This window comes from Chiloscyllium plagiosum, unplaced genomic scaffold (assembly GCF_037043375.1).
Source record: "Chiloscyllium plagiosum isolate Xiang-an unplaced genomic scaffold, Cpla_swu_hap1 HiC_scaffold_5, whole genome shotgun sequence".
Classification (NCBI taxonomy): Eukaryota; Metazoa; Chordata; class Chondrichthyes; order Orectolobiformes; family Hemiscylliidae; genus Chiloscyllium; species Chiloscyllium plagiosum.
The window spans coordinates 57,491,398-57,513,129 of NW_028270143.1; the positions used below are offsets into that span (position 1 = coordinate 57,491,398).

Sequence of the window (21,732 nt, forward strand, 5' to 3'; positions counted from 1 at the left end):
TTCCCCCAAACCTGCATCGCTGCTGTCACCCACTTCAATCTTCCACTTCAGCCGGGGGTTGAAGATGGACCATGTCCACAGGAACACCATATACGAAGCTCCAGATAAAGAAGGGGAAGGATCTACCCAATGGCGCCCTCATCCTTTATGTGTATAAAGTTAAAAACCACACGACACCAGGTTATAATCCAACAGGTTTATTTGGAAGCGCTCCAAACGCTAGTGCTTCCAAATAAACCAGCTGGACTATAATCTGGTGTTGTATGGTTTTTAACTTTGTCCACCCCAGTCCTACACCAGCGTCTCCAAATCATGACCTTTATGTGTGGCTGCATCAAGCTGTGCGTAGACCCTTGGTATGCAAACACCAAGTGTTACTACTTACTGAGGTTCTCCTTATCCCTAGTATTACAGAGCATGGAAATGGCCTCTCTGCCGTGGAATGTTCTAGGCAGTTGGACTGCTCCATATCACCTGTCCCTCATGGAAAAATTCAAAAAAGTAAACATCTGTGACCACAAGTCCACGAGGCAGTGGTCAGCACATAATATCCTCGAGATCCAGCATGCAAAGGAGAGGGTGGGTCCTGTTAAGTATTTCCCTGAGCAGACTGTCAAAACTATTTGGCAGAAGGCCTCATTGCCAGAGCTTTCCAACACACCGCTGGTGAAAAGGGCATTGTCAGTCAGATCTTTCATGTAAACCCTGTCTCTGTGCACTACCACTAACTGCCGTTAAAGTGGCTGTGTTGGTGAAGAGACTGTCACGCATCTCCTTCTGGAACAGGCTTTTACAAAGAAGCTCTGGAGGGAGATGCAGTGGTTCTTATTGAGGTTTATCCTGAGCAACTCCATAACGCAGGACTCTGTGTTCTACTGCCTATTCCATGGGACGCACACCAAGACAATCATTGACGGCGCCTGGAGGACCATCAACTCAGTGAAAGATGCCCTTTAGTCTTCCAGTGGAAAGAGTTGACCTCGGCCGAGTATTGCAGACTGGCACATTCCATGATTTCGATTCTCCTGCTCCTCGGATCCAGCACTCAGGAGTATGTGCTGAGGGGCACACTAAAGCTTGGGGCATTTTCTGCCAAGACACAGTGAGGAAAGACCACAGTCCAAAGTCTTTCTGCCATGACATATAATGGAGGCCTCAGTTATCACAACCTCTCAGCGAGTCAAATTTATATAAATAGGTTCCTGCATGAGTAGGAAATGCCTTTGGTTTTGCAACAGCAGGGAATGTCAAGTTTCAATGTTTGCTTTCTCATGACTGAAATATCTTTGCAATTAAAACAAACCAGTACCAGCATCTTATCATGTAAATGTTACATGTAGCACAACTGAAGTTCACCTTATAATGCAAATTACTACTGTGGAAATGCTGGAGCATTTGAGGAACTGACAAAATCTGTGTTCCATCACAAATTAATTTTCCACAGATCAACGTCGCCATCTGCTGCTGGAAAAGCTAAATTTCATTTGTACAGGGTTTTCTGGAGATCTCAAAGGCCATACATAGTGCTGTAGCATTGTCAGTGTTTCAGTCTGAATAAATCATTAAACTCAATTTAAGTAATGCCCGTCTTAAGATTTCGCTCTCACTGAGAAGACGAATGTAAAAAGAAGATGCAATAATGTGCATTGGTTTTTGACTTTTTCCCTTTCTTGAATGATATACAGCACAGAAACAGACCCTCCAGTCCAACTCGTCCATGCCAACCAGATAACCTAAATTAATCTAGTCCCATTTGCCAGCATTTGGCCCATATTCCTCTGAACCCTTCCTATTCATACACCCATCCAGATGGCTTTTATATATTGTAATTGTACCAGCCTCCACAACTTCCTGTGGCAGCTCATTCCATACACGCACCACCACATGAAAAAGTTTTCCCTTACAACCCTTTAAAATTTTTCCCCTCTCATCCTAAACCAATGCCCTCTAGTTCTGGACTCCCCCACCATGGAGACCTTGGACCTTGTCTATTTATCCTATTCATGCCCCTCATGATTTTATAAACCTCTACAAGGTCACCTCTCAGCCTCTGACGCTCCAGAGAAAACAGCCCCGGCCTATTCAGCCTCTCCATATAACTCAAACCCTCCAATCTTGGCAACATCCTTGCTATGGGAGGGAGACCAGGATTGTACACAAATATTCCAAAAGTGGCCTAACCAATGTCCTATACAGCTGCAACATGATCTCCCAACTTCTATATTCAAAGCTCTGACCAGTAAAGGCAAGCATACCAACAACCTTCTTCACGATCCTATCTAACTGCGACTCCACTTTCAAGGAGCTATGAACCTCCACTCCACTCCACGGGTCTCTTTGTTTAGCAACACTCCCCAGGGCCTTACTGTTAAGTGTATTAGTGTTGCTCTGATTTGCCTTTCCAAAATGCAGCATCTCACATTTATCTAAATTAAACTCCGTCTGCCACTTCTCAGCCCATTGGCCCATCTGATCAAGATCCCATTGTACTCTGAGGTAACCTTCTTCACTGTCCACCACACCTCCAACCTTGGTGTCATCTGCAAACTTACTAACTATACCTCCTATGTTTACATCCAAATCATTTCAATAAATGACGAAAAGCAGTGGACCCAGCACCAATCCTTGTAGCATTCCACTAGTCACATGCCTCCAGTCTGAAAAACAACCCTCCACCACTACCCTCCGTCTTCTACCTTCGAGCCAGTTCTGTATGCAAGTGGCTAGTTTGTTCCTGTATTCAATGTGATCCCACCTTGCTAACCAGTCTACCATGTCCGCCCCTCTTCCCTCATCAGTCCTCTTCGTCACATCTTCAAAAACTCAATCATGTTAGTAAGACTTGATTTCCCACACACACACTACACTGACTATCCCTAATCAGTCCTTGCCTTTCCAAATACATGTAAATCCTGTCCCTCAGGATTCCCTCCAGCTACTTGCCCACCACCGATGTCAGGCTCACCGGTCTATAGTTCCCTGGCTTGTCCTTACCACCCTTCTTAAACAGTGGCACCACGTTAGCCAACCTCCAGTCTTCCAGCACCTCACCTGTGACTATCGATGATACAAATATCTCAGCCAGGGGCCCAGCAATCACTTCTCAAGCTTTCCACAGAGTTCTAGGGTACACCTGATCAGGCTCTGGGGATTTATCCACCTTTATGCAATTTAAGACATCCACCACCACTTCCTCTGTAATATGGACATTTTTCGATGTCACCATCTATTTCCCCACATTCTATATCTTCCTTGTCCTTCTCCACAGTAAACACTGATGCAAATGATTAAGGTTTATGGCAAAACGTTTAAATACAAGCCCAAACACCAAAATGCACATAATCAAACATTCTTAAAAAAATGGTTAAATGTTTATACATTCAAGGAATTATGCACTTTTGAATATTTTTACTTACCTTTGGCCTGCAGAAGTTTGTAGTTACCAAGGAAGCACTAGTAAATACTAATTAACATGCAGCGGGAATTGTTAAAATGCAGTAAAAAGATTCATCTTTGATTATAAGTTGACCTTTTGTTTTACAGAATTCCTCGTGGCACTGAAAAGCCATTAAAATATAGGCACGAATCCCCCTTTTCGAAGATGATGACGACAGTCTCACCCTTCAATCCCTTTAACCCAAAAACATCCAAAGCGATCCGTTTATAAATAAATAAATATATAATTATGTTTCCTGCGAGAGCAGTGTGAGAAATGTGATTGCACATGGCTTTTGCTGTTTTGAAATCTAGATTGTGGAATTAATATTTTTATAAACTGCCTTTTGTGTCCCATCAATTTTCTCCCAATTTCTCCAGAGGGAATTGACCGCTGCCAGGTTATGGTCAGTGAATATTTAGCAAATTGTTCAATAATTGAAGACCCACAGCTGTTTTAAACGCATGTACCTTTATGGCAAGGGCTATTGAATAGCAGAAGTTTTTTTTTCAAATTTAGAGAAATTATCTTGTGAGAAAAACGTTTTATCAACAACGCACATGTTACTAATGACCAATCAAACATAGAAGTTACTCACGGGGGTAGGCCAGCCTGCACTGCCGTTCATTAAGGCAATGGTTGATCTAACTACTCCAATCTCCGAACTATCCCTGATAACCTTTCACCCTGTTGCTGATCAGGAAGTTATCCACCTCTACCGTGAAATGAGTCAAAAACTTTGCTTCCAACACTTTTTGAGGAGAGTTTCAAAGATTGATGACCCTCTTCAGTTTGTCTCAGTCTTAAGTGGTCAGCTCCTTGTTTTGAAACAGTGATCCCTGATTCTAGATTCTAGTTGAAATATCCTTTCCATATCCACCTCGTCAAGGCACCTCTGGAACTAATATGTTTAAATCAATTAATTACTTGCTTTTATAAACTCCAATAAATGCAAGCCCAGTATGTTGAACCTCTTCTCATAAGACAACCCATCCATTCCAGTATTAGTGTGATAAACTGGCTCTGAGTCATTTGTATGCACTTACATCCTTCCTTAAAGAGACCAATACTGTACACAGTCCTTCAGTTGTGATCTTACCAGTGCCCTAATACTGATGCATATTCCCCACTTTTGTCTTTCATTTCCCCCAGGATAAACAAGAACATTCTATGTTCTACTTTTTTCTTGGTTTTTTTTCTTACACTCTTTGTACTAAAAGAACATTGCTTATTTTCTGCACCTGATTCACCCAGATCCAATTGTATCTCCGAGCTCTGCAATGTCTCACCATTTAAATAAAATATTTCTTTTTCACTTTTCCTGCAAATAAACCGTCAAATTCAGGGATTAAGAGACATGCTTCCAGTTGCAGATCTATGGAAAATGCTTATCAGTTTTCACTGCTTCCCCATTACTTCTCTCAAATGGCTCTTTGTCCATAGCCTCGCAGTTAGTTTTCAGAAGTTGCTGGGTTTTCACATAACTTATGTTAAATTACCACATAAAATTAAATCTCATTATTGAACCAGTCTACATTTGTAATATTAGTTAATGAAATGCCTAGAAACCTTGCACAGATTTAACAATTTAGACTGTGGAGCGTCGATTCTTCAATTTACAGAGTTTCCTTAGAGATTTGAAAATGTTATTTAAAAGTTTATTTCTTGTGCTCTCAATGCACTGTATCATAAAGATATCATTCGTAGAATGTAAACTTAGCTTGGGGGAGGTTGTGGAGAAGTCAATTGAACATCTCTGCATGTACAGTTTTCAGATAGGCTAGAGAAAAGTATTTAAAAAAGGAGGTATAGCATTATTGATTAAAAAAATCAATCACCGCAGTCAAAAGGCATAATATACTAAACAAAACATCAAATAATACCTTATGGGTTGAACTCTGCAACAAAAAGGGGCCAGATACACTCGAGGTATGTACTACCCTCCCTCCACCTCTGCTCCCCCCAGATAGGGGCTGAGAACAAATATGTAGGTACATTTCTGACTGCAAAGACAATAGAGCAACAATTCATGGAAAATTTTAGTACCCCAAATATCAACTGAGATATAAACTGTGTAAAAGGATCAGAGGGCACAAAATTTTTGAACTGCATTCAAAAGAACAATCCTGAACACAAAGTTCAGGATACTACCATAGTCATAGAGTCGTAGAGCACAGAAATAGACCCTTTGGTCCAACCAGTCCATGTCAACTATAATCCCAAACTAAACTAGTCCCATTTGCCTGCACTTGGTCCATATCTCTCCAAACCTTTCTTCTTCATGTATCTATTCAAATGTATTTTAAATAGTGTAACAAACCTAATGTCAGAGGGAGCAATTCGAGATTTATTCTGAGGAAATGAAGTTAAGCAGGTGGATGAAGCATCAGTAGGTGACCATTTTGCAGGTAGTGGTCATTATAAGAGTCAGATTTATCATCATTATAGAAAGAGATAGTACAGTTCTAATTGGAGGAAGGCAAATTTTCCAAAGCTGAAAGACGACCTGGCAAAAATTGGAGTAGTTATAGTGACCTGATGGAAAGTTAATGCCGAATCAGTGGGAGACGTTCAAAAGCAAGAAGAGCAAATTACAGCTGGAATCTGTATTGAAAACAAAAAATGCTGGAAATCACAGTCGTTAGAGATTTTTTTAAAAACTGCAGATGCTGGAATCCAAAATAGACAGCCAGGAGACTGGAAGAACACAGCAAGTCAGGCAGCGTCAGGAGATGGAAAAGACGACACTTAGGGTGTAACCCTTCTTCAGGCCTGAAGAAAGGAAATCCACAGTGGGTCAGGCAACATGGAGAGAGAGCAAGCGAACATTTCAAGTCGGAATGACTCTTCAAGTTAGCTCTGATGAAGTGTCATCTGGACTCGAAACATTAGCTTGCTTTCTCTCCATGGATGATTCATGACCTGCTGTGATTTCCAGCATTTTCTGTTTTCAATTCAAAAGCAAGAGTCTATGGAAACAGTGTCGATATATTCTATAAAGCTAAAAGGTCGTATTGCCAAATGCTTATGCAGAAGCGTGCAGGCTAAGATCAAGCAGAAAAATAAAATGTATGCCAATCCCAATAAAAGGCTTTACTTTGGGAGCTTAGAAGAGTAAAGAAAGTACAGGGGTGAATTGAAGAAGGAAAGTAATAAAGCAGAGAGGTTATGAAAAAGTACTGGTTGGTGAACTGACAGAAAATCCCAAAGATACTTCATCAATACATTAAGAGCAGGAGGTTGTGCCTATCACTGATGTACATGGTAATTTGTGTATGGATGCAGAAGATGTGAGAAGGGTTCAAAATGACGACTTTGTCTCCACAAAGGATAGCGATGTTGTAAGTTAAGAGTCTAGTTAAAGAAGGAGGAATGTGAAATATTAGATACACTAAAATAATAAGAAAGGAGGCATTGGGGGAATTGAACTTGAAGTTCGCTAATCACCAGATCTGGATGAATTGTATCTTAGACTGTTAAAGGAAGTCAGGGAGGAAATAAAGGATCCTCTAAGCACCATTTCCCAATCTTCACAATGTATAGGTGGAAGACAGAGGATTAGGGATGTTCAAATATTGCTAAGAAAATGTGCAAGCAATTGGGGATTAATGCTGAGTCAATATGTAAGCATTTCAGTGGTAGTAACTATTGTTCAGTAAGCTTCAAGATAGTGATGGAAAAGGACAATGTTGGATTGGAAATAAAGATTCAGAATTGGAGGAAGGCCAAACTGACAACCTGCTTGTGGACCTGGAAGAGCTAGGAGAGGTTTTAAATGATTTATTTGAATCTGTATTCAGTATCAAGAAGAACAATGTCGAGGAATCAGGGAGAGCAATTATGATAAATGTGAATAAATTAGCATTGAGAGGGAGGATGTATTATTATTAGTTGGAGTTTTAGCAGGCTTAAAATTGGATAAGTCCCCAGGCCCAATAAAAAGTGTATCCTAGGCTGTTGTGAGAGGCAAGGAATATTGCAGAGCCCTGACATTAATTTTCAAATCCTCTTTGGCCACAAGAGATGTGCCAGAGGATTTGAGGATTGTTAATATGGTATCATTATTTAAGAAGAGTGGTAGCATTAAACCAGGGAAAGTTAAGCTGTGAGCCTAACATCAGTGGTAGAGAAACATTTGTAAAACATTCTGAGGGATAGAATTAATCTCCACTTGGAGAGACAAGGATTAATCCAAATTGCCAGCATTGGTTTTGTCAGAAGGTGATCATGTCTCACAAATTTGATTGAGTTTTTGTAGTTATGATTTTTATTTTTATGAACCCTGGAGGCTTATGAGAATGGGACAATCCTGGTAAAAGCAAATTACTGTATATACTGGAAATCTGAAAGAGAAACAGAAAGTGCTGGACAAGCTCAACAAGTCTGGCTGCATCTGTGAAGAGAGAAACAGAGTTAATGCTTTGAGCCTGGTATAACATCTTCAGAACTGGAAAATGGTGACTTTTATGCAATTGACAGAGAGGGAAGAGGAGTGAGTGGAACAAATTGTGAGTGTGACCAGAGCAAAAGACTAAAGGTGTGTTATTGGTAGTAAAGGCATGGTAGAGATAGGAGTGAAAAGGAGAAAATAGGTCCACTCTGTTGAGAGCCAAGTCAGCAAGATACAAATGAGACATTGTCAGGGGAGGGTAGGGGTGTAAGAAAATTGGAGGACTGTGTTCATGCTCTGAAGTTATGAAACTTAATATTAGTTCCTAAAGGCTGCGAAGTATTGAAGTGAAAAATGAAGTTTTGTTTCATCAGCTTGGGCTGAGCCTCATTAGAACACTGTAGAAGGCCCAAGATAGAAATGTTAACATGGGAGCCAGGTGGTTTATTGAATCCTGATGTTTGTGGAATATTTTGTCTACCATTAGCATTCCCAGGTGCAATGTATTGAAGAGCATCAGGTCTTAGCAGCCAGTGCTGACTGTTGCACTTGTTTGTTTGTTGGGTATGGAGGAGAACATCGCTGTATGTTCAAACTCATCTGCTGCTGTGTTGGCTGCAATTTCTTGCCCTTTTGTTGTGGTATGCATTGGTGGTACCCATTGTTTGATAGCAGTCTTGGCAAATGATTGTTGCCATGACTGATAAATGTGAACAAAGTGATTAGGTGTACCACATTGTTTACCAGTAAAATGGCTACAGTTGAAGCATAGTCGGGACACAGCAGACTCTGTTTATGTGGCAGTTATTGCTTTGCTTTCCTGTATGTGAGCTATGAACAATATTAACAGGAGTTGAACTTGGAGATTTTGGGACGCTTAAATGGCTCGTGGATTTTCGATCTTCCTGTAGTGCTTCCTGCCATAGTTCATTGGAGAGATGTCCTTAATGATCTGTGTATTTAGTTCCCTTTCTACATGTTCAACTTCACCAAAGTTACACATACCTGCCAGTAGCCTCAGACATGTGTAAGACTGGTTAATCATGTCATAGCCTTTTTGCCTCATGTCAAAAAATAATTGCTATATTTTCCTTTGATTTTAAATACAATGTCTAATCCTTTATAGCCGATTGCTTCACTTTACGCCGGAATAAGCTTTTCAAAAAAGTCTTCTTATTCTTTTACCAGCATGGTGCAAAAATAATACCTTTTTCCATTTGTCCTCTATAGTGTCCATCACTTCCCCAAACTGCCTCAGACATTGTACGAAACACAGATGGTTTAGCTGTGTGTCAGAAGGGGCTAAGTTAGGGACAGATCGTGCCATTGCCATCAGGAATTGTGATGACACTGCTCTCTAAAACTTTCAAGTATTAAATCTGAACAATTGATGTGCCTTTCAACACAAGCTCATTTATTCTATGTGCAGCTTGAAATACTGCCTGCATCTTAAAACAGTTTCTCCTCTGCAAACAAAAAAGCAGACACAACCTTAAAATACAGTGAAACTGACTGGAAACTCTACCCGAATATATTTGAGCAGATATCGTCAAACATTGAGCCATTATCTGATCTAAATTTGAAGCACATAATTAAAACTAATGCTGCATATTTTCTTCATTTCCCCCAACTGTGCATTTCTCATCTTTTAATAATAACCACATTATCTTAATTTTTTTTATTATGCTGTTTGGAGTAGTTTCTTAATTAACCTCAAATAACCTTCCATCCTAAAGCTATAATGGCTCTTGAAGTGAATAACAGACACTTAATCTTTCAAAATGTCAAAAGGTCAGTTCCTGTTGAGATAACATAACTACCTGAGATTCTTCTTTCTTTGTGGTATGAAAGGATTTTTTTAAAAGTGTAATTCTCATAATATTGCATTTTTTGTGCTTGTTCAAGTCACCAGAGAAGCTGGAAAAAAACAGTCTGAAGAAGTCAGGAACAAAAATGTACTTGGGAAGATTATAGTCAAATTGTACAGGATCATTTGCCAAACATGCTGGCCTTGAATTTCCTTGGTGCCTCTAGGGTGGGGGGGGGGGCATGGGGGGGAGAGTAGTGGGGGCGGAATCATTGTAGAAATTAGGGTGTGATCCTTTTACATGAGGTCTCCTTCTAATTTTAAGGTTTCTGGTTAATTCTGGAAGGCATGTGGATATTTCTTTCATCCACTTCTTTCGCTGTTTATGCAAAAATATCTCTGAATAGCAGGACAATGCCAATTGCTATTAATTCAGGTACTAAAGCCTCAGCAACCTGTATGTTTACACAAAGTGGGCATAAAGTAGCTGCCGTACAGTGGAAGTAGGACTCAGCACAAATGGGAACTCTGTAAGGCATTCTGACGCAATAGATTAATTACTTACAGTGTGGAAACAGGCCCTTCGGGCCAATAAGTCCATACCAACCCTCCAAAGAGCAACCCACCCAGACCCATTCCCTTACATTTACCTCTTCACCTAACACTACGGGCAATTTAGCATGGCCAATTCACCTAACCTGCACATTTTTGGACTGTGGGAGGAACCCAGAGCACCTGGAGGAAACCCACGCAGACACAGGAGAATGTGCAAACTCCACACAGACAGTTGCCTGAGGAAGGAATTAAACCCCGGTCTCTGGCGCTGTGAGGCAGCAGTGCTAACCACTGTGCCACCGTGCCATCCAATGCAGTTGTCTGCTGTATGGAAAACCCTCTCGGAGTGGAAAAGGTCTTTCCTCTGCTACATTTCTTCACTCATGTCATCCAGCTGACGTTATTTTCTGCACAGAAAGCATTCTAGGATGCACTGTTACACCCACTTAATGCAAATATCCTAACATCCAAAGTTCCAGCATGGTCAGTGACACGTGGCCAGTGGGTAGTCATCTTTTCCTGTGGACTTTCAGTAGTTCTGCAGACTGAGAGGAATTGTATTATCATATACCACCTTAAAATAAGCTGTCTGGTCCACTGGTAGAACATCAATTGCTGGTAACATCTAAACGGAATTGATGTAATTACATAAGCTAATATAAAAGTTAGATTTTACCTGAATATAATTTTCAGGCTATTCTCTCGTTGTCAAGTTCAGATAAAATCACTGATTATATGGGGTGGGGGGTGTCCTATGCTTTGATAGCTTGAATAACCTTTCATAAAGTCATGGAGTCATTGAAATGTACAGCACAGAAGCTATGATTGTTTCCATTTTTTCATTGTCTACTAATTATCCCAAGATAACCACCAATTTTTAGGTGATCTCAGGATGTTTCCCTTTCCTGCAAATCTAATCATCCTTAATTTATTCACTGAGCCAAATTTAATCTAGTTCATGTCAGAGGAAACAGGGAACATGATTCAGTTGCATTGGAAACTGCACATCAGTCCACAGGTAGTGGAGTAACCCCTGCGATTATGTTAAAGGCAGGAAGGGATTTCTGCACAGCATGGATACTTCAGGCAGGATGTCATTCATTTGGCGTCAATGAGCCCATGGAGTGATGTAGTAATTAGGTGGGAGTCACGCAGAATGGAATCTTCCACTCAAGCAGAGGTTAGTTTGAAAACAGCACTCAGAGCAACTGGCAAAGTGTGTTGAATCTCACGCCTGGCATGTTCCCACCTGTAGGTGATCTTGCCAAGCACAAAGCTAAAGCAGCAAATAGACAATTATGCCAATGGAAGGATCAATTGAGGGCATGTTGCAGATGCTGTCAGGACCTTCCAGACACCAGTCAGGGCCCCTCATTGAACATAGAACCAGCCAGCTTTATTGAGGTAGAGTTCTCGAAGCAGGAGATCTACAACTGTATTCAATCCCCTCTCCCCTCACCTTCTGGTCACAAAAGGTGCAGAATCTTTCCAGCACTGGCAAGGTAAGTTTGAAGCCAGGGCCAGGAAAAATAAAAATCAAACAATTGACAGATCCACTTTTGCAAAAGGTACAATTCCAACCACAAATAATCCTTTGTAGGATGACCCCATCCACACTGATGCCCTGAGAGCTGTTGCCACTTTGTTACCGCCAGATCCCAGGCATTGTTCCCCAACTTATTAATGCTGCAGACTGGATACCCCAAGCTGTTAAGCTTCTGGGTGAAGAAGGATGAACTGGCTCCCTTTCTTTATTCACTTACGCTCTCTGATCTTTTCCCGTGTGGATATTTTTCTCCCAGAACAAAATGAACTTATGATTTAAGAAGGAGCTACTTTAAGCTGGCTTTCTTAAATTAACTAAAACAATGAGTTCATTAATTACTAAATGTGAGAAGATATACTAACATGATGCATGAACCCACAGACCAGAAATAAGAGATGAGTCGCAGAAGATAACTTTTTTTTTTACAAAAGTTAAATGTATCAATCTCTGAATTGTTCACAAATGGCAGATAATAAAATGTTGTGACCCATATTAGGTTGCACTGATAGTGGTAATGTCAGCTGTTGAACAGTTGATTTTCAAAGTTCTTGGTTTTGTAGCTTGATTGAAATTCCTTTGTCCAGATTGCTTTTTTAACCAGTTTGCAGCACTCTGTCTGAGAGATAATCTTTCTATACCTGCAATGCAGGTCTGTTTACTTGCTGTTCTCAAGCTCTGATTTCTACAGCACAGTAGATGCATTCTAGTCCATAGCACAAACTAGTTTTGAATTTCTTTGAATCCATTTTCTTGTATATTCATGGTACAGAAAAATACAAAACTGTCTGAAGGAGGTGGTTCTCTGCTGAGAGTGAGTGTAATGTCATCCCTTCATTTAACAACAATTACAAATGAAAAGCTGTCACAATTGTTTTTAAAACAAATAATAAGTAAAGAAACAGTATTCCATCATTGTTTTTATTACTATTGTTCTAATCAGCTGTTTAAATGCAATGTTTATTTGAGAGATTTTGACATGATTTGTTTTGAATGGCAAACTTATTCATATATACTTCAGAATGCATACATGGCTTCTTTCAGACCATTTTAATTACATATATGAGCCCAGAACTTGTTGAAAAGTCTGTGCACGATTGTGCAATTGCATAAATCTCAGAAAATTATGATATGAGTGACTAATGTCTTTACACTGTATAACTTTCTGGATTTTTTCACCAGTCCTTTAACTAGTTGAAATAGTCAGAAGGTAATTATCAGAGCTTGCCCCCAACAAAATCAATAGCAATCACAAACTTGCTGCACCAAAGGTCAGTCTTTATTCTGCTGCCGCTTAGACAAAACTTAACATTGCTGGATACCTTACAATTCTGTGATTATTTGTGGACTTATATTTGAGAAAGAATATTTAAGGAAGGTGCTGGCGTTTATTGCAGACTTTGGAAGTCTTTGCAGAGCTCAGTACATACCACACCTAAACTCTTTCTTATTGACTCAAAACAGTATAGGATGAACAGTGTTGGACACGGGTATAAGCAGCCCAGATTCACTCTTCCTCAATCAGTCTAAAGCTGTTGATTTTGGAAATGGCTCAATCCTTGTGAGATATGTTCACACCTCCCAACTCCATGAAAAATCCTGATCAAAAGACGGTAACTTTTGTACTGTTGGACACAAAAATCCTCTTTGAAAGACACCGTATATATTTGTTACATGATGTAATGTATAAATGAAAACAACTGCACATAACATTCTTTACATTGTTTTCTTTACATTTTATAAAATCTGTTCAGGTGATCTGAAGTCTATTCAATTTTTAAAAAAAATAAACATATATAATATCTAAGGGATAAAGATGCAAGCCACCTTAACAACAGAAATAATTCTTTGTCTCTTTTGAAATAACGCAACTAAATTTAGGCAGTGCATATCCAAAGACAACAGCTAACACAATAATACTGGAATAAAAGTAGGTGGAATAATTAGTCTTTGTTTTTCCTGATTGAATGTCACTTTTCTATCTAATTAAGATTGTATTGTAAGAAACAACAAATAAGACAGTTCAGCCTTAATGCTTTTCTTATTGCCACTGCTGCTGCTGTGGAACTGGGAGACTTCAGCTGCTTTCAACAGCCCAGTGAACCACCAACGGAAAATTATGGACCACAAACCACTTACCTTTAGCTCCTTTATTCTATTAATGCAATATGCCTACACATTTTAAAACTAGTGCATCAAATAACCTGATGTTTGTACACTGGGCTTATTTTGACTTGGCATTTTTTAAATTCAAGTTTAATAATATGACTGTTTGAGTTGAAAGGTAACTTGCAATTTTCAAGCAGGATGAATGCATTGACCAATGCCTGATTCTAATTCTCCATTCATGCACTACATCATAATCCGATCACCTTACCAAGAAATCATGAGTTTAGATAGAACTCTGTTATTAATGTTGAAAACATAGGCATATTATATGGCCTGTATTTTCGAATCGGGGTTGGAGTTTCCATTTATAATCCGGGTCAGACAGAGGATTGCCACTTCTCTGGGATTTTGGAGCCAGATTTCTGATGCAGGATCCATCAGACTGTAACAGTCCAGCAAACCGTTTGGATAGAATTGTTTGCTCTAATTGTTCGCTCTAATTCCTGGCTAACTATAAAATTGTGCATTGCTGACTGCCCATTGCCCTACTCCGCCAGTCTGTCATACTGACCACACCAAATAAGACCCCTGCAAGGAGTGTCTTATTCCCGCTGGGACTGGACAACATATGATCATCTGGTCAACCACCAATCCTGGGGTAGCACATCTTCCCTCCTGGAAGCACAAAATATAATCCCAGGCTGTCAACTGCCTGACGCTATAAAATGCTGTGCTCTTCCAGCCTCCTGCTTGTCTACCTTGGATTCCGGCGCCTGCAGTTTTTTGTCTCTATCCCAGTTTAGGCTGGTTCACCTCTGACCTTCCAATGGGCAGAGCCACCACCTCCATGTAAAATCCAGCCTTGCACATTAAAACAGTCTCTCTTAAATTGAATTGATTCTGCCAACAAGAAAATTATAAGAAAATTGTCACATCAATTATCCCTGTGGGTAGTATTGCAATAGTCTTTCAATGTCAGGAGACCTGTCACATGTTGCATTAGTTCCATAACTCAGTACCGTATTAGGTCTATATGTTAACCAATGAAGCTCAGAATGCAATTGCAATACAAAGAGACTTGGAAAGTATTTAAACTTTATCGCACCTAAACAGTGTAAAAATGAATGGAAGGATTGTAAACATCTGGTTTGCTGAAAGATGCTCAAACACTTATGATCTTGTAACATTAGTCAGTACTTTTTCCCTAAAATTGAAATAAAACTTGAACATTGTGTAAGTTTGTCTCGCTCTCCTGACACACAGTTCTGAATCGGTCAAAGGTCATCTGAACAGAATCCTAATAGTGAGAGTCTGACAACCCATTCCTCCTGTAATCTAAGTGTATATTGTATCTAGTCCAACATTTACTGAATTGTGACAACACTCCCATTCCCAGCATTTTCTGCAATTAGGATTTTAAAAACCTCTTGTGCCCAGTACACAATAATCCAATATGTTCCAAATGAGACCAAATATGCGCCAAAATTTTCACTCAGTACCAGTACCTTTTTTTAATTTCAAAAATATACTTTATTCATAAAAGATATATATATAGACAATAAGTGCAGGAGTAGGCCATTCAGCCCTTCGAGCCTGCACCACCATTCAATATAATCATGGCTGATCAATCCTAATCAGTATCCTGTTCTTGCCTTATCTCCATAACCCTTGATTCCACTATCTTTGAGAGCTCTATCCAACTCTTTCTTAAATGAATCCAGAGAGTGGGACTCCACTGCCCACTTACACAATGTTCAAGTTTATTAGATATATATACATGTCACAAAAGAAGTTTGGTTCTGTACAGTTGCAAATCAAGTAAATAAACAAAACATCAGACTTCAACACTATCCAAAAAAAAAACAACGACCTCTCTTACATCTACAATACTAATATTTACTTATATTTGAGGCACTAGAAGGGCCCAATAACTGAACGGACCCAAATTTAACTTCACCAGGAAGACCTGCTCCTTGGATGCTGCCTGAACTGCTGTGCTTTTCCAGCACCACTAATCCAGAATCTGGTTTCTAGCATCTGCAGTCATTGTTTTTACCTAGACCTTAGTGGTCTTTCCCCAATGTACCTTAACGTATCCCTCAGCACGTAGTCCTGGACCTTGGAATGTGCCAGTCTGCATCACTCGGTCAGGGTCAATGCTTTGTTCTGGAAGACCAACAGGTTTTGGGCAGACAAAACAGCATCTTTCACCAAGTTGATGGTCGTTCACCTCCATCGCACTGAAACTCCTCCTGCCTCAGTAACCCTCCTTCCCTTTCTTGTAAAGAACATTGTCACCCTGGTGATATAAAGTTCTGCCACACCTCCGTTGAAGTGAATTTCAGATCCAAAATGGGAAATATGCTGCACATATTTGGAGTTTTTCCAATCCAAGCAAGCAATAGAGGACTGCCTCTGAAATTCTCCTCTCTCCTGTGCTTTTTTTTTCAATATTTAAATTAATAGCTGTCTTTCAGTGTAGACCCATCTATAAAAGTGAAACCAGCAAGGCCATTGTGACATACCAGATTTTAAACCCCGACGTTGCCTCGACTATTAGAAAACCAGATGAGTCCTCTGCCAATTTGTATCCCAAACGTTTGCTGACTATGGGCTATGAAAAAAGCTTGGATTTCAGATGACACAAACCATCTACATTTGAATTGTGCAGCCCTCCTTGAAGCCAAAGTATCACTGTTTTCCCTCCATCTTTCTATCACCTCATGTTGAACTCCAGACTTTGGTCCATATCGTAGCAAATTTTATTTTACTATTAAATACAAGATATATTAAAAATGCCTAACAGAATGACAGAGTTACACAAAATATCAAAATGCCTAACACTGATGAGTGCTGCAGCTCACCCCTTCCCCATTAGGGGAGACAATGGCCTAGTGGTATTATTGTTGCATTGTTAATCTACAGACCCAGATAATGTTCTGGGGACATGGGTTCAAATCCTGCCACAGCAAATGATTGAGTTCATATTCCACAAATATCTGGAATTAAGAATTTAATGATGACTATGAATCCATCATTGATTGTTGGAAAAACCCATCTGATTCGCTAATATTCTTTAGGAAAGGAACCTGCCCTCCTTATCCAATGTGGCTTACTTGTGACTCCAGACACCCAGCTATGTGGTTAACTCTCAACTGCCTCCTGGGCAATAAATGCTGGCCCCGCCAATAAAGCCATCATCCTGTGAATGAATAATAAACAATAAACACCTAAACATTTCAGGAAATTGAACTGTCATGTTCCCCCACTGATGGTTTGCTCCAGGAAACCTCCATTGGTTGCAGGACTCTCATTGTAGGTGGGCTGTCCTCATGTGGTCAGGACATAAAGGGACACCATCAGCTGGATATTCCTCAATATAATGGACTTTTCTTCTCTGCTAGTATCACCCTCTGGTTATTTGGAGTGGATCAAAGAAGGGGGTGTCTGACTGACTGGCACAGATGGATGCATTGTTGCTAAAATAGCATATGTTCACTGAGAGTAATTTCTGGACATGATCACACACCAAGTGGATGTTGATAGATTGGCACCACTTGTCTTTGACATGAGAGCCACCAAGCCATATGCATACGGTCTATGGCCCCTCCAACATCGGAAATCTTCCCCGTTGGGAAATACACAGTTCTCTGTTTCCCTTACATTTTTCTGAAAAGCAAGAAATCAATGATCCCCTCTCAGTACAGGGTTTCCCAGGTCAAACTGTGAGACAGTGCTAAACTCACCAGCTTCCAGCTACAACAAAATTTAAGGTCACCATGATCTTAGCAGTTATTGACACCATCTTCATTTTGTTAAGATGGTGCAGGTTGAGTTTTCACAGGAACTGCAACAATGTCCCCCTTTATTGTGACAACCGTTGACAGCTTTCCAGTTCCTCTAAACCTACTTGATAAAACCCAGCAACACTCCATTGAGAGCAAAGTATGTATGCCTTTGGTCCATATCCCCTAACATCTTTGTTTAACAAAACATTTCACATAACAACTGATTCATTTCTGGAAGAAAGTTTCAAATGTCTACCACTCTTTGTTTCCTAACATCCTTCCTGATCAGTCTGGCCCAAATTTTCTGACTGGTTATACAATCCCCAAATAGTAGAAATAGTTTATCTTAATCCACCGTCTTTTATCTTGAAGACTTTTATCAGGTCACCAGTTAACCTTCTAATTTCTAGAGAAAACCGCTCTTATCTCTCCTCATGATTTAATTCCTAAAGTCCAGGTACCATTCTTGTAAACCCAGGAAGTACACCCTCCAAGGCCAATATATCCTTCCTAACATGCTCAGATCTGCTCACATGTGGGGTCTAACCAGGGTTTTCTATAACTGCAGCATAACCTCTACATCCTTATACTTCAGTCCTCTAGATATAAAGGCCAGCAGTCCACTAGCTTTCATGATTATTTTCTGCACCTGTTGGACATTTTAAAGATCTATGAGCCTGAACTCACATGTCTTTTTAGATATGAATTGTATTTAACTATACTATCAAGAAAGTACGCTGATCTACACTTTTTCGGTCCAAAGTGAATAGCCTCATGTTAACTTACATTGAATTCCATCTGCCATAGTGTTGCCCATTCACTCAGTCTATCAATATTCCTATGTAATTTTACACCATTATCTACAATATCTGTAATGCTGCCTAATTTTGTGTTGTCAACAAATTTGGATATATGGCATCCCATGCTATTATCTAAGTTGTTAATATATAATGTGAATAATTGAGGTCCAACAGAGATCCTATTGGGACACCACTGGTCACATCCTGCCATACCCACCTCATTATTCCTACTTTCTGTCACCTGCCACTCAACCAATTTCCCAGCCGTGTCAGTAATTTGCCCTCAGTTCCATTGGCTTCTCTGTTAGTTAACAGCCTCTTCTGTGGCACTTTCAAATGCATTCTACAATTCCATATAAACAACATACATAGATGGATTAAATTGCATCTATTTTAATGCAAGAGGGCTGACAGGTAAAGCCAATGAACTCAGGGCATGGATAGGTACGTGGGACTGGGATAGCCATTACAGAAACATGGCTGAGGGAGGACAGGACCGGCAGCTTAATGTGCCAGGCTACAGGACAGGGATGGTGGAAAGAGGAGAGGGGGAGTTACATTTTTGATTAAGGCAAGTATCACAGTAGTAATCAGAGATGAAATAGCTGAGAGATCATCCAATGAGGCTTTGAGGGTGGAGCTAAGAAATAAGAAAGGGATGGTGACGTTATTCAAGTGTACTGTCAGCCCCCAAATAGTCAATGGGAATTGGAGGAACAAGTATGCAGAAAGACTGGGGAGACTTTCAGGAGCAATATGGTTATCATATTGGGGGATTTTAATTTTCCTCCCATTGACTAGAACCACCATAGCATTAAGGGTTTAGATGGTGTGGAATTTAAGTGAATTCAGGAAAGTTTCCTCAAGCTGGATATAGAGGGGCCTACTTGGGAAGGGGTATAGCTCAACCTATTCTTGGGAAATAGGGCAAGACAGATGACTGAGGTGACAGTGGGGAGTACTTTGGGACGAGTGATCATAGTTCCATTAATTTTAAGATAGTTATGGAGAGGGTCAAAACTGGTTTACAGGTTCAAGTTCTAAATTGGGGTAAGGCAAATTTTGATGGAATTAGACAGGAGCTGGTAGGGGTTGATTGCAGGCAAAGAGACCTCCAGCAAGTGGGAGGCCTTTAAAAATGAGATCGCTAGAGTTCAAGGTCTATGTATTCCTGTGAGGGTAAAAGGCGGTTGGCAGGAATAGAAAACCCTGGATGACAAGAGATATTGAAGCTTTGACCAGAAAAAAAGGAGGCATGACTCAGGCACAGGCAGCTGGGATCAAGGGAATCCCTGGAGGTATACAGGGAATACAGGAGTTTACTGAAAGAAGGAAATCAGGAGCGTGAAAAAGGGGCATGAGATAGCTTTGGTTAAGAAGATTAGGGTGAATCCAAAGAGGTTTTTAAGTATATTAAAGTAAAATGAATAACTAGAGAGAGAACAGGTCCCCTCAAGAACTAAAGCAGATATGTATGTGTAAAACTGCGAGATCCTCAATGAATATTTCTCCTCTGTGTTTACCGTGGAGGAAGACATGAAGACTTGGGAACTTGGGGAAGTTAGTGGTGATATCTTGAAACAGTCCATATCACAGTAGTGGAGGTGTTGAATGTATTATAAAGTATGAAGGTGGATAAATCTCCTGGTCCTGACCAAATATATTCAAGAGCACTGCTGGAGAAGAAATTGAGGGGGGTGCTGGCTGATATTTTCACATCATCGCCAGCCATAGGTGAGGCCCCAGAAGACTGGAGGGTAGCGAATGTTGTGCCCTTATTCAGGAAGGACTACAAAGAAAAACCTGGGAACCATAGACCAGTAAGCCTAATACCTGTGGTGTGTAAGTTACTTGAGAAGATTCTGAGAGATAAGATATACATGCATTTGGAAAGATAGGGCTTGATTAGGAGCAGTCAGCATGGCTTTGTGCTTGGGAGATCCTGCCTCACAGATTTGTTAGAGTTCTTTAATGAAGTGACCAGGAAGGTTGACGAAGGCAAGGAAGTAGACGTAGTCTATATGGATTTCAGTAAGGCCTTTAATAAGGTTCCACATGGCTGTTCTGGAAGGTCAGATTGCATGGAATCCAGGGGGAGCTGGCAAATTGGATCGACAATTGGCTTGATCGTAGGAAGCAGAGGGTAATAGTGCTAGGATGCTTGTTGGACTGGAGGCCTGTGACAAGTGGAGTGCCTCAGGGATCGTTGCTGAGCCCAATGATGTTTGTTATCTAAATCAATTATTTGGATGAGAAAGTACAAGGCATGATTAGTAAGTTTACAGATGACACTAAAATAGGTATTTGGACAGTGAGGAAGGTTATCAGTAATTGCAGCAGGACTTTGATCAGCTGGGAAAGTAGGCCAGGAGTAGAGTTTAATATAGATGTGACTGAGGTCTTGCATTTTGAAAAGTTAAATCAAGGTAGGAGTTTCATGGTGAATGGTAGGGCCTTAAGTAGTGTGATGGACTAGAGGGATCTTGAATTTCAGGTACATGGTTCTCTGAAAGTGGAGTCACAGGTAGACAGGGCAGTGAAGAAGGCTTTTGGCACACTGGCCTTCATCAGTCAGGGGATTGAGTATCAAAGTTGAGAAGTTAAGTTGCAGTTGTACATGATGTTGCTGAGGTCACATTTGGAGTATGGTGTTCAGTTTTAGTCACCTTGCTATTGGAAGGATGTTATTAAACTGGAAAGAATGCAGAAGAAACTGAATTACAGGGTGAGGTTGGACAAGCTAGGACTTTTTTCTTTAGAGTGTGGAGACTGAGGGGGGGATCTTACAGAAGTGTATAAGATCATGAGAGACATGGATAGGGTGAAGGTGCTCAGTCTTTTTCCCAAGGTTGGGGAATCGTGGACTAGAGAGCACCAGTTTAAGGTGAGAGGGAAAGAATAAAAGGGAACCTGAGGGTCAGCATTTTTACACGGAGGGTGGTACGCATATGGACTGAGCTGCTGGCGGAAGTTGTTGAGGCAGGTACATTAACAACATTGAAAAGGCATTTGGACAAATACATGGATAGGAAAGGTTAGGAAAGATATGGGCCAAGTGCAAAGAAATGGTGTTCGTGTTGGTGAACATTTTGGTCGGCATGGACCAGTTTGGACCAAAGGGCCTGTCTCTGTGCTGTAGGACTCCATGTCATTCCCCTGAACACTACCATAGGTATCTCTTTAAAAAGTACATTGAGGTTTGTGATGTATGGTCTATCTGTCATGAATCTATGTTGAGGGTTTGGTCAAGAAAAAGAAGGAAGCATATGTCAGGCATAGACAAGATAGATCAAGTGAATCCTTA

At 40.4% G+C, this 21,732-nt stretch overlaps 1 protein-coding gene across 2 annotated transcripts in view; it reads left to right on the forward strand.

The window, feature by feature from the left end:
- Positions 1–5,004, forward strand: part of spmip7 (sperm microtubule inner protein 7) — a 71,589-nt gene extending 66,585 nt beyond the window's left edge. The window contains exon 9 of one of the 2 annotated variants that reach the window (XM_043690098.2): positions 3,544–5,004. In XM_043690098.2, the coding sequence (XP_043546033.1) occupies positions 3,544–3,667 (124 nt within the window). In that variant the 3' untranslated portion in view covers positions 3,668–5,004. The remainder of the gene's footprint in view (positions 1–3,543) is intronic. The other variant, XM_087987193.1, reaches the window with a different exon arrangement.
- The last annotated feature ends 16,728 nt before the right edge of the window (positions 5,005–21,732 follow it).